We start from the raw sequence: 14,881 nt of genomic DNA, 5'->3' as shown, positions 1-14,881 counted from the left end.
TAAGGAGACCAGACAGGTAGGATGGAGCAAGCCCATTTAGGATTTTATAAGTCAGCAGAAGCACCTTGTATTCTGATCTAACACGGATAGGAAGCCAATGAAGGGAGGCAAGAATTGGTGTAATATGGTCAAATTTCCTAGTTTTAGTTAGGATTCTAGCAGCAGCATTCTGAACCATCTGAAGACTTTTAGTGCTAGAATGTGGCAGACCTGAGAACAGAACATTACAGTAATCAAGTCTGGATGAAACAAATGCATGTGTTAGAGTCTCTGCGTCAGCCATGGAGATGTAACCTGCACGACAGGGGAATGGGCCTATGCTTGCGCAGGGACAGTTTACAGTCTAATGTCTAAGTTCAGTGGAGATTGGTGTAGGTTTTTTTCTAGACCGGATTCTAGTACTCACCCCAAAGACAACACACACACTCGTGGGTATAGTTTACAATAAAAAAACCAATTTATTTCAACAGTTCAAAGTAAAGTTATTTCAATATCAATACTAAATTAGATGTGTTATATATATATATATATATATATATATATATATATTTTACTCTATTATACTTTTTAAAAGTTCTTCCTAATATTCTATTTATTGTCTATATCTATCTATATTTTATTGTATACCCTTTTAATATATTACTCATGCAGCCATATTCTACACTAACAAATTAAAGAAAATAATCCAAAATAAAGTATGAGTGCACTCAAAGAAAATAATAAAGAAAAGAAAAGGGGGAATGATTCAGTCTTCCAATCTGTGCAAGGTGCAATGTCCAGATCCTACCACAATCACAGGGGCAAGTTAATGTAGAGGCGATGATGATGAATCCAAATCCAGGGCGATGTTGGGGGCAATCCAAAGGGGGTATCCAAGGGTTCCAAAAGGGTGTAGCAAGGGGGGTTGTTCGGGGTACTAAAAAAACAGTCTGCACAAAATTGTACAGATTCCTTATTAATTGCAATCTCTATCAAACAATTACAAACAAAATAAAAATACCCAAATCTAGAGTCAATTCTCAGAATTAAATCATTTCCTACATATAACTAATATGCGGCTGAATGACAACTGCCTATTGCTGTAAGAACAGTTAAAAACAATGTCATCGCAGCCAGGCTGCGGCACTATCAACGTGAATTCACGTCTAGCTGGCTGCTATGGGTTCCATGCATGCCATGTAGCCCGAGTTGGCTCGGTGGCTAGTGGCGACTGGAGCTTACAGTTTTTTTTAACGACAAGCATATTATTATATTAAAATGTCTAATATTCCTACATCAAATAAACCCTATGGACCGGGTGTCCTGACTGGTTTTAAAGCTCTGAATCATATGGGAACTGCTAAGGATCATAGATATACGTTTTAGCTGGGTTAGCTTAGCTTAGCAACCAATGGAAAATTGTCAGTCTTTAGATTTCAAGATTTTAAACTCTTATCTCACCAGGATTCCAGCAGCGTACAAAACACAAGAGAAAAGAGTCTTCCTTCTTCCTTCAACGGGAGATCATCTGTCTTTGGATAAAATCAAGATATCCTACGTAAATGGCTATGATTACATGGAACACAGAAAGCTGTTTACTTTTTAGCTTTGGCTAGCGGCTCACCAAGGAAGCTTCGTGGGAGGGATCTTTTTTGTCGTAGTTCAAATGTCCTGTAGCTCAAATATCCGTAGTTCAAATATCAATAATTCAGGTATCCATAGTCAAAGTTGTCCGTATTTCTAAATATCCGTATTTCTCTTCTCTATTGTCGACGGTCGTTTGCATGGTTTAAACTCTGTAGCTCGTGTGCCTCCTAGAGGCTACTCGTGGAACTTACATACGTCACAGGGTACATGTAATCATGTGGGTTACATTCTCCCCCTCTAAACCGCATCAGTCTCTGCATGCGTCTAAACACTGTATGGTCTTGCAGAGGGCACTCTAGAAGAATCAGGGACATTTCTGCCCAAACTTTCGAAAAATGAGGCCATGGCTTGGACTAAAGGTCTTCCTAGTTCACCATAACAGAGTCTCTCAGGGGGATGTCTTTCTCTGATAGATCTTCTGATCGGTTCGCTCTCAGACGGGTTTCCGTCAGACAGGTCAGCCTGGCCTGTCACACCAGTGGGCGGTGCACTCTCGGGTTCAAGTGGGTTGTTTTCAGGTGAACGTCCTTCAATAGGTCCAAATTGAGGTACAACAGTAGTGGATGATGCGGGGTCTCCCTCAGGTAAGTGTCTTCGAACAGGTTGAGAGAATTCATCTGTGACTACTTCTGTCTCACGCCCAATTGGTTTCTTTTCAAGTAACTGATTGTGAACAGACTCAGGGGTATGGGGTACTTCACTAAGGAGGGGACTATCAGATTGGGAGAACTCCGACGGACTTGGATTCAACCCGACTGGGTTCAACAGTTCCGTGGCACGTGCTAGAGGGGTGGCCTGTGTGGTTGTCCTAATGCTTTGGGGAAACCTTGTGGAGATCTGTGGATAGCAATCCTCATCCTCGTCACTGCTGGGCATATCTGGGTCAACAATATTGTCGTGCCTGGTCTGCTGCGAGACTGTTTCCCTGCGTCTCAGCCTCCTTGTTGGTAAGTTTGTGTCAGGTTCTGAGACTTTATCTGTAACAGGTAGAAAGCCGCAGGGCAGAAGAAGGTCTCTGTGAAGGGTACGGTGTGGACCTTCACCCTGTTCTTGCTTGACGACATACACTGGGCCATCTCCCATCCTCTTCACCACAGTATGGACTTCCTTTTCCCATCTGTCCGCAAGTTTATGTTTTCCTCTTAAATTGACATTCTTCACCAGGACTCTATCTCCGCTAACAAGTTCTGCGGCTCTGATCTTTTTATCAAACCTGGCTTTATTCTTCTCTCCCATCTTCTTAGAGCTTTCAGAAGCAAGTGCATAGCTGTCTTGGAGGCGCTGTCGAAGATGTTTAACATACTCTGAATGCGACTTGAATCCAATTTGGTCTGGTGTAAGGCCTAGAACCAGATCAATGGGTAGTCTTGGCTGTCTACCAAACAACAATTCATATGGAGAGTAGCCTGTGGTGTCATTTTTCGTGCAATTGTATGCATGGACTAGCGGTTTGACAAAGTCCCTCCAATGATATTTATCCTTGTCTTCTAGTGTCCCGAGCATGCTGAGAAGGGTCCTGTTAAATCTCTCGACAGGGTTTCCACGTGGATGGTATGGCGTGGTTCTGATCTTTTCGGTTCCAATCAGACAGCACAACTCCTTGATGGTGTTGGATTCAAAATCTCTCCCCTGGTCACTGAGAAGGCGACTTGGAAAACCATACTGTACAATGAAGTTTTCCCACAGTGTTTTGGCAACCGTATTCGCCTTTTGGTCTTTCGTGGGGATGGCAACGGCAAACTTGGTGAAGTGATCCGTGATGACGAGGATGTTTCTAGTGTCCTTACTATCAGGCTCAATACAGAGGTAATCCATACACACCAGTTCAAGGGGATAACTGGTCTGTATATTCTCCATATGAGCAGCATGCTGGGAATTGGCTTTCCGCCTCACGCATCTTTCACAAGTCCTACACTTCTGTTCAACAGACTGAAACATCTTTGGCCAGAAAAATCTGGAACGAACAAGATGAAGGACACGCTGAGCGCCAAGATGACCGACTTCATCATGAAGGCCTTGCAATGCTCTTTCTCTGTGGCTACTAGGCAGCACCAGCTGATAGATCTGATTCCCACGATCAAGACATTTCCTGAACAGTACTCCATCTATAAGCTCAAGTCTATTCCATTCTCTAAGGAGCAGCTTGACTTCTGACAGTTCAGAGGACATCTCTTGAAAAGTGGGTCTTCGGTTTCCTTGAATGAAACTGATCACACGTCTGATAGATGGATCCTGTCTTTGAGACGGATACCAGTCATTGTGAGTCGTTCCAGGGAGGGTGCCTTGTCCAGAGAACACAAAGTCATCAGGGATGGCAGAAGCATCTAAAGCTAAGGATTCGGCAAGAATGGGGAGTTCTGGCTGCAAATAGTCAGCCAAAGTGGTCACAGAGTGGCGTTGACATAAAGCAGACAGCATGTCACCAGAAACAGTTTTGCTTTCTCCATCCAAAACCCTTTGCTTCAGCTCTTCTATCCTCGCTTTCTCCTGCTTGAACTCCTCATCTTCTTCTGACGGACTCTGGGGTCTTCTGGACAACCCATCGGCATCTTGATTGCTGATCCCAGCCCTATACTTTATGGTGAATCTGTAGGTTGACAGAGCGGCTAACCAGCGATGTCCTGCTGCATCAAGCTTTGCTGTGGTCAACACATAAGTTAGGGGGTTATTGTCTGTTAAAACCTGAAATTCTGTTCCATAGAGGTAATCATGGAATTTCTCACAGATGGCCCATTTCAAGGCGAGGTACTCTTGCTTGTGGGCAGGATAGTTTTGTTCACTTCTGGATAGTCCTCTGCTGGCATAAGCTACAACCCTCAGCTTCCCATCGTGTTCCTGATAGAGCGCAGCACCGAGACCATCGCGGCTGGCATCAGTATGCAGGACGTAAGGAAGATTGGGATTGGCGAAGGCAAGAACAGGGGCCGAAGTCAGTTTATCTATGAGAGTTCTAAAAGCAACGTCACACTCTTCAGTCCACTCATTTCCAAAAGGTAAGGTGGGATTGATGGAAGTCTTGACCCTGTCCTTCTTGTAAATCTTCCCTCTTTTCCTTTGAGCAACATAGCCAGCAGTTAGAGCATTCAATGGCTTTGCTATTTTAGAGTACCCTTCCACAAAACGTCGGTAATATCCAGCAAATCCTAGGAAGCATTTGAGCTCTTTTCTGTTGGTGGGTTGAGGCCATTCTCTCAAAGCAGAGACTTTGCTTGGATCTGTGTGGACTCCATTGGCATCTACAACATGGCCAAGGTATTTAACAGAAGTCTGGAAAAAATGGCATTTTTCAGGGGACAACTTTAGGCCATAGTCTTTGAGCCGGTTCAACACTTTCATCAATCTGGCCTCGTGCTCTTCTAGTGTGTCAGAGAAGACAATCAGGTCATCCAGAAATACTAGTACTTCATTGAGATGCAGGTCTCCAACACATTTCTCCATCAGTCTCTGAAAGGTGCTTGGTGCATTTGTCACACCTTGGGGCATACGATTAAACTCATAGAAGCCTAGAGGGCAGACAAAAGCGGTCTTGTGCTTATCTTCCTCTGCAACTTCTACTTGATAGTAGCCTGACTTCAGATCCATGACAGAAAACCATTTGGCTCCACTAAGAGCAGAGAAGGTGTCTTCGATGTTGGGGAGAGCATAGGCATCTTTGATCGTTCTCATGTTCAGCTTCCTGAAATCTATGCAGAGTCTTATTGCACCATTCTTCTTCTTGACAACTACAATGGGGGAAGCAAATGGAGACTCTGACTCGCGAATAATTCCAGCGTCTAGCAGCTCTCTTAGGTGTTGTTTGACAGCTTCTCTGTCAGAGGGATGAATGGGTCTGGGTCGCTCTCTAAAAGGGGCCTCATCCTGGAGTCGGATGCGATGTTTTACTGCAGTCGTATGATCATGAGACAAGTCATCAACAGCAAACACCTCTGGCATGCTGTTCAGCTGGTGTGTGATCCGTTTTTTCCACTCTTCTGGAATGGGGGAATCTTCCAAATCAAAGTTGGTGGTGTTACTCTGAGACTGAGGGATGTCAGGCACAGTCATATTTTGGGATTCAGACGGCATCACATACTGTGCTACCATCATTTCAGCTATCACCTGCCTTGGATGCAGTGTGACACTACGACCAGTCACATTTCTGAGAATGACAGGAATCTTGTTTAAAGATCGAAGTGGAGTTTCTATCAAGGAATTTTCAACGAACACTCCACCAGGTAAGGAAACGGTTTCAGGGGATTCGACCACGAAAAGGGAACGTGGGAAATGTTTCTTCACTCTGACATCTCCAAAGACAGACACTTTTCTTCCTGGTGGAATGGTGACAGGATGGCGTCCATGCAACTTAACATGATTGGCTGAAATCTCTTCCTGATGACTTAGGGCAACATGCTGGAACAGCAAGATACAGTCACTATTGATATTGGGCCTTTGTAAGAATTCTCTTCCATGCTTTTCTATGCCACCTTCATATAATCTGTCAAGGACATTGGTTCCAATCAATAGGGGAATCTGAGTGTTAAAATGGCAATTTGGCACAATGAGAACTAATGAAGAGACCTGTTCAGCTACGCCAGTGATGCTGCTGGGGAAGGAGATGAGGGCTTGGATATAACCCTGGTAAGGAACATGTTGGCCACCTGCACCTTCTATCTGGAAAAGAGTCTGAATGGGCTGGATGGGGAGGAACGATAAGTGGTTCAAGTAGAATGTCTCTGAAATGGTTGTTACTTGGGAACCGGTGTCAAGGATTGATTCACATTCTATTCCTTCAATGGAGACAGATGCAGTGCAGCGTGGCCCTACAAGTTCACAGGGAAGGGATAGGCTATTTTGGTATCTTTGTCTGTATCTATTTTTTCTTGTCTGGGTTCTATTCATTATATCATTAATGGGTTTGGGACTGTTATGCTGGTACTTAGCTCCTGAACGTCCCGAAACAGGAGCTGCTACTAGTTTAAAGGCATGGAGGTGAGGGTATGCGTATTCCTGTGAGCTTCACGTTTTTGTCTCAGCTTGGTGTTCTTTTGATGGACAAGAGCGGGGTTGGGGGCACTCACACAGTGGGCAGCAATGTGACCATCTCCACCACATTTAAAGCAGAACCATGGCTTGGGAAAACGACGCGTGTAAATTCGAGGTGTGGAGGCATTCATGACCATGCAGCTGGTTTCAATCTGAGTTCTGTTTGGCTGTGGTTCTTCCTTGATGTACAGGGTTGCAATTTGTTTCTTTAACTCAGCTACCTCATCGCGGAGTTTCTGTGTGTCTTCATTTTTGTTTTCGGCTGGGCCTTCGATTCCATAAACAGTGTGGGCATGCACTGAAGCTTTTGAGCTCCCTAGATGTTTCTTCATCCTATCTAGTTTAGCTGAACGACGGCCTTCTTCTGTCCTAAGCTGATGAAGCAATTCAGGAAATGAGGGTGGGCTATTTTTTTTCTGTTCAAGCTGAAGACCTAAAATCAACGAGTGGTCCCAGCATCCTCTGCAGAACTGTCTTATTAAGTGTTTTTCTGAATCTACAAGTGAAGCTCCCCCTCTAGAGATGACTTTAGTGAGGAGGGTCTGAAGTCTGAATAAATAATCAGATGGCTTCTCTCCAGAATTCTGGTTTGCACTCAAGAATGCAGCAAAAAGCTCTTCTCCATCTTCTACGACTCCAAAGGCTGATTCGATGTGGTTTACGTACGCAACAGGGTTTGCATTGACACCAAGCGGTTTCACCATGTCAGAAGCTGGACCAACCAAACTCTCTAGAACCTTTCTGATTTTTTGTGAATCGGTGACATAGGTGTCACTTAGAAGCAGCTCAACTTGAGTTCTCCAAGCTTCATAATCTACTTCCCCATTTGGCTTTGGAAGCCTACCTGAGAAGGTTCGAATTTTACTTGGGCTACTGTATGGTTGTGTTGACTCATTCTTAATAACATGTTCTACTACTACGTTCTGGATGCTCGGGGGATTAATGATGTCTTCTTCAAGGCTCATTGAATTACGCATGGATGAGTGTGTGGTTGGAGCACGGTGAATGTCAGATATAGATGGCCGTCTGTTACATTCTTGGGTCATGCTAGGCGTGTGCTCAACATCAATGCTAGGCTTAGTGTCTTGCATAGGGCTGTGTTCCGGTAAAGACGTGTTGTCAGTTTTCTGTGATGCTGTAGACCGAATGCGCCTCAGTTCATTTTTTAAGATGGAGGCATAGCCTGACATGGCACTACCACCAATAGCGCTGAGTTCTTCGAGATATTGCTGGGCTAAGTCTTTGCCTATTTCCTCTTGACATATTTGTCTAATTGTTCTGACATTCCATAGAGTAGTTGGATCAACAGGGCTAGGTATAAGGCCAAGGGTATCTGGGGTTATCCTGGTGATTGACTTTTCACACTCAAATTCTATTATTACCCTACCATTAGGTTGGTTGGGCTCATCCACAACTCTGATGCAGGATGAGATCTTCCCATGTTGTTCGAAGAAGCTTATTATCGTTTCGGCAGAGCTCATTTCATTGACACCTTCAACTAATAAGCAGTTTTGTCCATGGACTTTATACTGATTGCAAAGATCCATATTGACTGTGTTATTTTCAAAATAAAAATATATATAATCAAGTATTTTATAGAGAGGTGTGGTCAGTGGGGTAGTATATGGCCTGAAACGCTAATTAACCAATCTCCTGGCTGGCTCGCCAACTTTCTGTAACCTGCACGACAGGGGAATGGGCCTATGCTTGCGCAGGGACAGTTTACAGTCTAATGTCTAAGTTCAGTGGAGATTGGTGTAGGTTTTTTTCTAGACCGGATTCTAGTACTCACCCCAAAGACAACACACACACTCGTGGGTATAGTTTACAATAAAAAAAACCAATTTATTTCAACAGTTCAAAGTAAAGTTATTTCAATATCAATACTAAATTAGATGTGTTATATATATATATATATATATATATATATATATATATATATATATATATATATATATATATATATATATATATATATATTTTACTCTATTATACTTTTTAAAAGTTCTTCCTAATATTCTATTTATTGTCTATATCTATCTATATTTTATTTTATACCCTTCTAATATATTACTCATGCAGCCATATTCTACACTAACAAATTAAAGAAAATAATCCAAAATAAAGTATGAGTGCACTCAAAGAAAATAATAAAGAAAAGAAAAGGGGGAATGATTCAGTCTTCCAATCTGTGCAAGGTGCAATGTCCAGATCCTACCACAATCACAGGGGCAAGTTAATGTAGAGGCGATGATGATGAATCCAAATCCAGGGCGATGATGGGGGCAATCCAAAGGGGGTATCCAAGGGTTCCAAAAGGGTGTAGCAAGGGGGGTTGTTCGGGGTACTAAAAAAACAGTCTGCACAAAATTGTACAGATTCCTTATTAATTGCAATCTCTATCAAACAATTACAAACAAAATAAAAATACCCAAATCTAGAGTCAATTCTCAGAATTAAATCATTTCCTACATATAACTAATATGCGGCTGAATGACAACTGCCTATTGCTGTAAGAACAGTTAAAAACAATGTCATCGCAGCCAGGCTGCGGCACTATCAACGTGAATTCACGTCTAGCTGGCTGCTATGGGTTCCATGCATGCCATGTAGCCCGAGTTGGCTCGGTGGCTAGTGGCGACTGGAGCTTACAGTTTTTTTTAACAACAAGCATATTATTATATTAAAATGTCTAATATTCCTACATCAAATAAACCCTATGGACCGGGTGTCCTGACTGGTTTTAAAGCTCTGAATCATATGGGAACTGCTAAGGATCATAGATATACGTTTTAGCTGGGTTAGCTTAGCTTAGCAACCAATGGAAAATTGTCAGTCTTTAGATTTCAAGATTTTAAACTCTTATCTCACCAGGATTCCAGCAGCGTACAAAACACAAGAGAAAAGAGTCTTCCTTCTTCCTTCAACGGGAGATCATCTGTCTTTGGATAAAATCAAGATATCCTACGTAAATGGCTATGATTACATGGAACACAGAAAGCTGTTTACTTTTTAGCTTTGGCTAGCGGCTCACCAAGGAAGCTTCGTGGGAGGGATCTTTTTTGTCGTAGTTCAAATGTCCTGTAGCTCAAATATCCGTAGTTCAAATATCAATAATTCAGGTATCCATAGTCAAAGTTGTCCGTATTTCTAAATATCCGTATTTCTCTTCTCTATTGTCGACGGTTGTTTGCATGGTTTAAACTCTGTAGCTCGTGTGCCTCCTAGAGGCTACTCGTGGAACTTACATACGTCACAGGGTACATGTAATCATGTGGGTTACAGAGAGAAAAGACCGAATTTTAGCTATGTTACGTAAGTGAAAAAGGCAGTCTTGTGCTTATCAAAGGAAAGGCTGGGATCAAACGTGACACCAAGATTTTTGCTGCTACAATTTGTGAAACCACAGAGTTGTCGATTGTTATCGTTACTTGATCAAACTGGTGTCTGTGTCTAGCAGACCCAATGACCAGCATCTTGGTTTTATCTGAATTTAAAAACAGAAAGTTTAGTGACATCCAGTTTTTCACAGCAGCCAAGCAGGCCTCTAAGTTAGTCATTTGAGTATGATCATCAGCCCTTATAGGCACATACAGCTGAGTATCATCAGCATAACAATGGAAATTTATTCCATAACTGCATACATGGGCATAAGTATAGGCAGGTTGGGAAGCTTCATTTAAGGGAAGGAAAACATTTGGTTTCAGCCATGTTTCACATAACCCAATCATATTGAAACTATGTTCAAGAATCATTTCATTCATTAGTAAGGCTTTGGTAGACAGTGATCCGATATTTATAAAACCAAATTTAAGCATCTTGTGGAAGTGTTCAGTAGTAGTCAGAACTTTAGAGCTACCAATAGGTGAAAGATTATTTGGATTTAGACACCTTGTTGACAATTTTGATGACCTACGCTTTGGACGATATGTGGTCACATACTTGATAACATTAGCTGTTTGGTTTTGTAGATTATTAGGTACTTTGTCGCACATCTCACCACTACCAGTGGTATGAATAATTACTAGATTATTGTGATTCACATATTTAGGAGAGGAGAGCTTGGGAGCAATACAGCAGGGTAGGGAGACAGTCTCAATGTTATAGACCAAGCTATCAGGCTGATAATCTACACTATGAGAAATTCCCTGACTAACATTAATTAAACTACTTGACTCCACATCCGCACTAGATTTAAACCTAGCAGGCTCTCTAATCACCTGCAACCTGCTGAATGATAAAGTAAACGTAAACAGCTATCTATATTGCTAGACAAAAGAGCGGCGCCGTCCCCAGTAGGCTGAATGCCATCCACTTTCAGCAGGTAAGGGCGGCCCCAGAAAGAAGGCCACTTATCAACGAAGCCGAATCCCTGCTCATTACAGTAATGAGCCAGCCAGCGGTTCATTGAGGTGAGCCTACTGTACATCTCATCATTACCCCTCACAGGTAAGTGATCAGAGACAATTAATCGATGCTGACACATCTTTCTGGCAAACTCAAGCATTCTGACTAGGCTGGCTTTTGTGATCTTTGATTGCTTCATCCTAGCATTATTGGTGCCGACATGAATAACAATGTTGCTGAAAGTAGTGGTGCTGTGTGCCTGGGTTCCCTGACTCTCCCTCCGTGATGCCAGCACCCTAAGATTAGCCTCTATGTCGGAGACTCTGGCCCCGGGTAAACAGTGAACCAAGGCTGGCGAAGCTAATCTGATATTGCGGGTAATGGAGTCTCCTATCACTAGCGTGCGTTGCTTTACTCTGTCGACAGGTGCGGGAGAAGGACGCTGGTCAATAGGACTACCAACAGGGCTGGTGCGGGGCGAAAACCGGTTTGCAGTCGGGAGAGGTGACTGCAGACCGACCATGTGAGTGGTGGCTTGCCCTTGTGAGCCTTCCCACGCCGGTAAACAGATAAATTCTGCCGCATCTGCCAACATGGCTGAGCTAGTGCTAACAATAGCAGGTCTGCTGCCAGGCCTGGGGCTAAGGCTATCTGGAGTGCCCGTCACAGCTAACGTAATCCTAGCTGAAAGAAGCTCCTCTAACTCACGCACATGTCTCTCTAGTAGAGACAACCTATCTGTAACTACGGAGCAGTCACCACAAACCATCGTTTTAACGAGGTTGCTTTGACTGTGAATGTAATAGAGCTAACTGCTAAGTTAGGCTAAGCTTGAAGCTAGTAACAAATTAGGAACGAGATGCTGCCTACTAAACACAAGAGTTGTATGAGAAAGAAACTAGAGAATCTAGCGATAAGTGAACTAAGCCCAGCAAATAGCTAAATCAGAACAAATGAAGAGGTTAGGGCAGAATAACAGCAGTTATCAATCTCGTGAAGCCGGAGGCTGGAAACAGCTGGCAGTGATGTCCACGGACCAACACCCAATGCACCAACAATACACTAATACACCATTTAGACTAGCATGTGCACATACACTCTTAAAAATAAAGATTAAAAAAAACTCTCAGAAAGAGAAAATGGAGAGAGAGGAAAAATGGTGGAGGTAGAAGTTAGAGAAAGCGAGAGAAAAGGGGGTAGAGGTAAGAGAAAGAGGTTGCTAGGGTATACAAGGTAGTTGCTAGAGTGTTAATGTGGTTGCTAGTGTTAACTATAGGTGGTTACTAGAATAAACTAAGTTGCTAGGTGGTTGCTAGGGTGTAAATATGTTGTTGATAGGGTAAGCTTGGCAGTTGCTGGGGTGTACTAGATGGTTACTAGATTGCAAATGGGTAGTTGCTGGGGTGCACTAAGAAGTTAGTAGTTGGTTGCTAGGGTGTATCATGCAGTGGTTGCTAGGATGTGCAAATTATTTGCTAGGGTGTAAACAGGTAAGTTTACTTTAGTAACCTTGACAGTTTCTAGGGTGTACTAAGTGGTTGCTAGGGTAAACCAACCAAGTAATAGGTGTTTGCTAGAGTGTACTAGGTGGTTGCCAGGATGTTAATTGGTGGTTGCAAATGTAAACTAAATGGTTGCTAGGTGGTTGTTAAGATAACCAAGCAGTTGGTGGTAGGGTTGGGTCCGAACTCAATACTTTTAAGGGTAGCGACCCAGTTATGTTGATACTACCCATTACCTATTAAAATTAGATCAGATGATGTCAGATTTCGGTACCTTGAGAGTGGGCTTTGTTGTGAATGAAATAAATATTGATAAGATTCCTTATGAGCCTTTTGAAAAATCCCTCCTAGTTTACCGCTTGTTGCAAGTGCACATCTGGGTGAGAGGGTATACATCCATCAGCCAAGACATTAAAACCATCTGCCTAATATTGTGTAGGTCCCCCTTGAGGCACCAGGATGCACCTGTAATACTACTTCAATACTTTTTAGCTCTTTACAATATTAGTTTGCGACAAACTCTGTTCACGTCACAAAAACGGAAGGCCTTGTGTCCTGCCTCTCTGTCATCAGTGCTGCTGGCGGCCTATAAGTGGCTGGTGTGTTTCCTCCTGAAGGAGAGCCAGAGGAAACTTGCCCAGGAGAAGGCTTCTGGAAAGACCAACTTTGAGGCCAACAATGACAGCCAGGTAAAAGACACACACACACACACACACACACACACACACACACACACACACACACACACACACACACACACGCACACTTGCTCAGGACAGTAGACAAGACAGTGGCTTAGAATAAAGGTAGAAAAACATGTTCTGGAAAATGTATTCTGTTTTTTTTTTCAACTTTATTTTCCAATTTTCAAGTTTTTATGGAACAGGTATACAAAGCACACGAACAAAAACAACAAAAAGAAACATGTAGGAATCCCCCCTCCCCCCCAAGGCTCAAAAAAGAAAGAAAAAAAAAAGGACTATGCAGGGATTTCTTATTCCAATTCCACATAATAACCATATTTTTGAAGACGATGTAAAGTTGTACACATATATCTATAAGTATTGTCGTTACAACCAGGTAAATAAAAAGTACATTCAATAAAAGGGAAAACCTTCAATAAAGTCTATGAAAGGACTCCAGGTCAAAGTAAAGTTTTTGCGGGTTTTACATATTTTATATCGGAGCTTTTCTAAAGGTAGAAAGGACAGCACCTCCCTCAACCACTGCAAAAACGATGGCGCTTTATTCGACTGCCAGTTAAATAGGATAAGTCTGCGTGCTAGTAATGAGGCAAATGCTAGAGCATTTGCCTGCAAAGTTGTGACCTTACAGTTAGGGGGTGGTATGCCAAAGATGGCTGTGTGAAAATCAGAGTTTATGGTCTGTTTACAGATATGTGAGAATACATTAAATATCTGTCCCCAATAACGGCTGAGGGGGGGCCATGCCCAGAACATGTGTCCCACCGAGGCTGGACTATGGCTGCACCTCGGACAGCCAGGGTCTGTGGTGGGAAAGATTCTGGCAAGCTTGTCCCCCGAGTAGTGAAGACAGTGAAGCACCTTAAACTGAATTAACCCATGTCGTATACACAATGAGGACGTATGTATACGAGTTAAACTGTCCCGCCATGCCTCTTCAGAAAGCGTTACACCCAAATCTCTCTCCCATGCAGTTTTTGTTTTGTCCCAGGATATCTGTTTCAATCCCCGTATCAGTGTGTAAATTATAGAGACCCGTTTTTTCCCAAAGGGATCCATCTCTAGAATAACATCTAATTGGCTCCTGGGTGGCAGATACGGAAATGAGGGAAACACTTTCTTGGCAAAACTACAGGTTTGAAGGTATCTAAAAAAAATGGGATCTGGGTATGTTATGGTCTTTGGTAAGTGTTTCAAATGAGGTGAATGTTCCATCTTTAAACAGAAAAACACCAGTCCATTTCTATGCTAAAGTTGAAATGCGTTATCTAACACAGATGACAAGAAGAATTGATTATTTGCTACTGGAAAAAGACCGCTAGCATGCTTTAATCCAAAATGCCTCCTAAACTGGAGCCATATCCTAAGTGAAGCTTTAACCACCGGGTTTGTTATTTGTATGTTAGGATTATGTGGTAGTGGAGAGGTGAATATCGGTAAATGATTGGATAAGAGTTCCATGTGAACCCAATCTGTGCCCTGTTGATTCTCATATGTAAATGCCCAATGTAAAAGTTTTACAATGTTCGCAGCCCAGTAGTAACAAATAAAGTTAGGCAAGCCTAATCCCCCTGTCTGTTTAGGGACCTCCAAGTATATTTTCTTCATCCTGGGGTTTGAATTGTTCCAGATGAATGATGAAATTAATCTATCTAATTGTTGAAAAGTTGTCTTAGGTAT

General features: G+C 42.6%; 1 protein-coding gene across 1 annotated transcript in view; it reads left to right on the top strand.

Moving 5' to 3' along the window:
• The window catches only part of LOC130130641 (peroxisomal acyl-coenzyme A oxidase 3-like), an 84,390-nt gene that overhangs the window by 42,881 nt on the left and 26,628 nt on the right, over positions 1 to 14,881 (top strand). Inside the window, exon 15 of the mRNA XM_056300398.1 lies at positions 13,071 to 13,186. Coding sequence (XP_056156373.1) covers positions 13,071 to 13,186 — 116 coding nt within the window. The remainder of the gene's footprint in view (positions 1 to 13,070; positions 13,187 to 14,881) is intronic.

The sequence above is a fragment of the Lampris incognitus genome, chromosome 20, assembly GCF_029633865.1.
Source record: "Lampris incognitus isolate fLamInc1 chromosome 20, fLamInc1.hap2, whole genome shotgun sequence".
NCBI lineage: Eukaryota > Metazoa > Chordata > Actinopteri > Lampriformes > Lampridae > Lampris > Lampris incognitus.
This window is presented reverse-complemented; position numbering and strand designations above follow the sequence as displayed.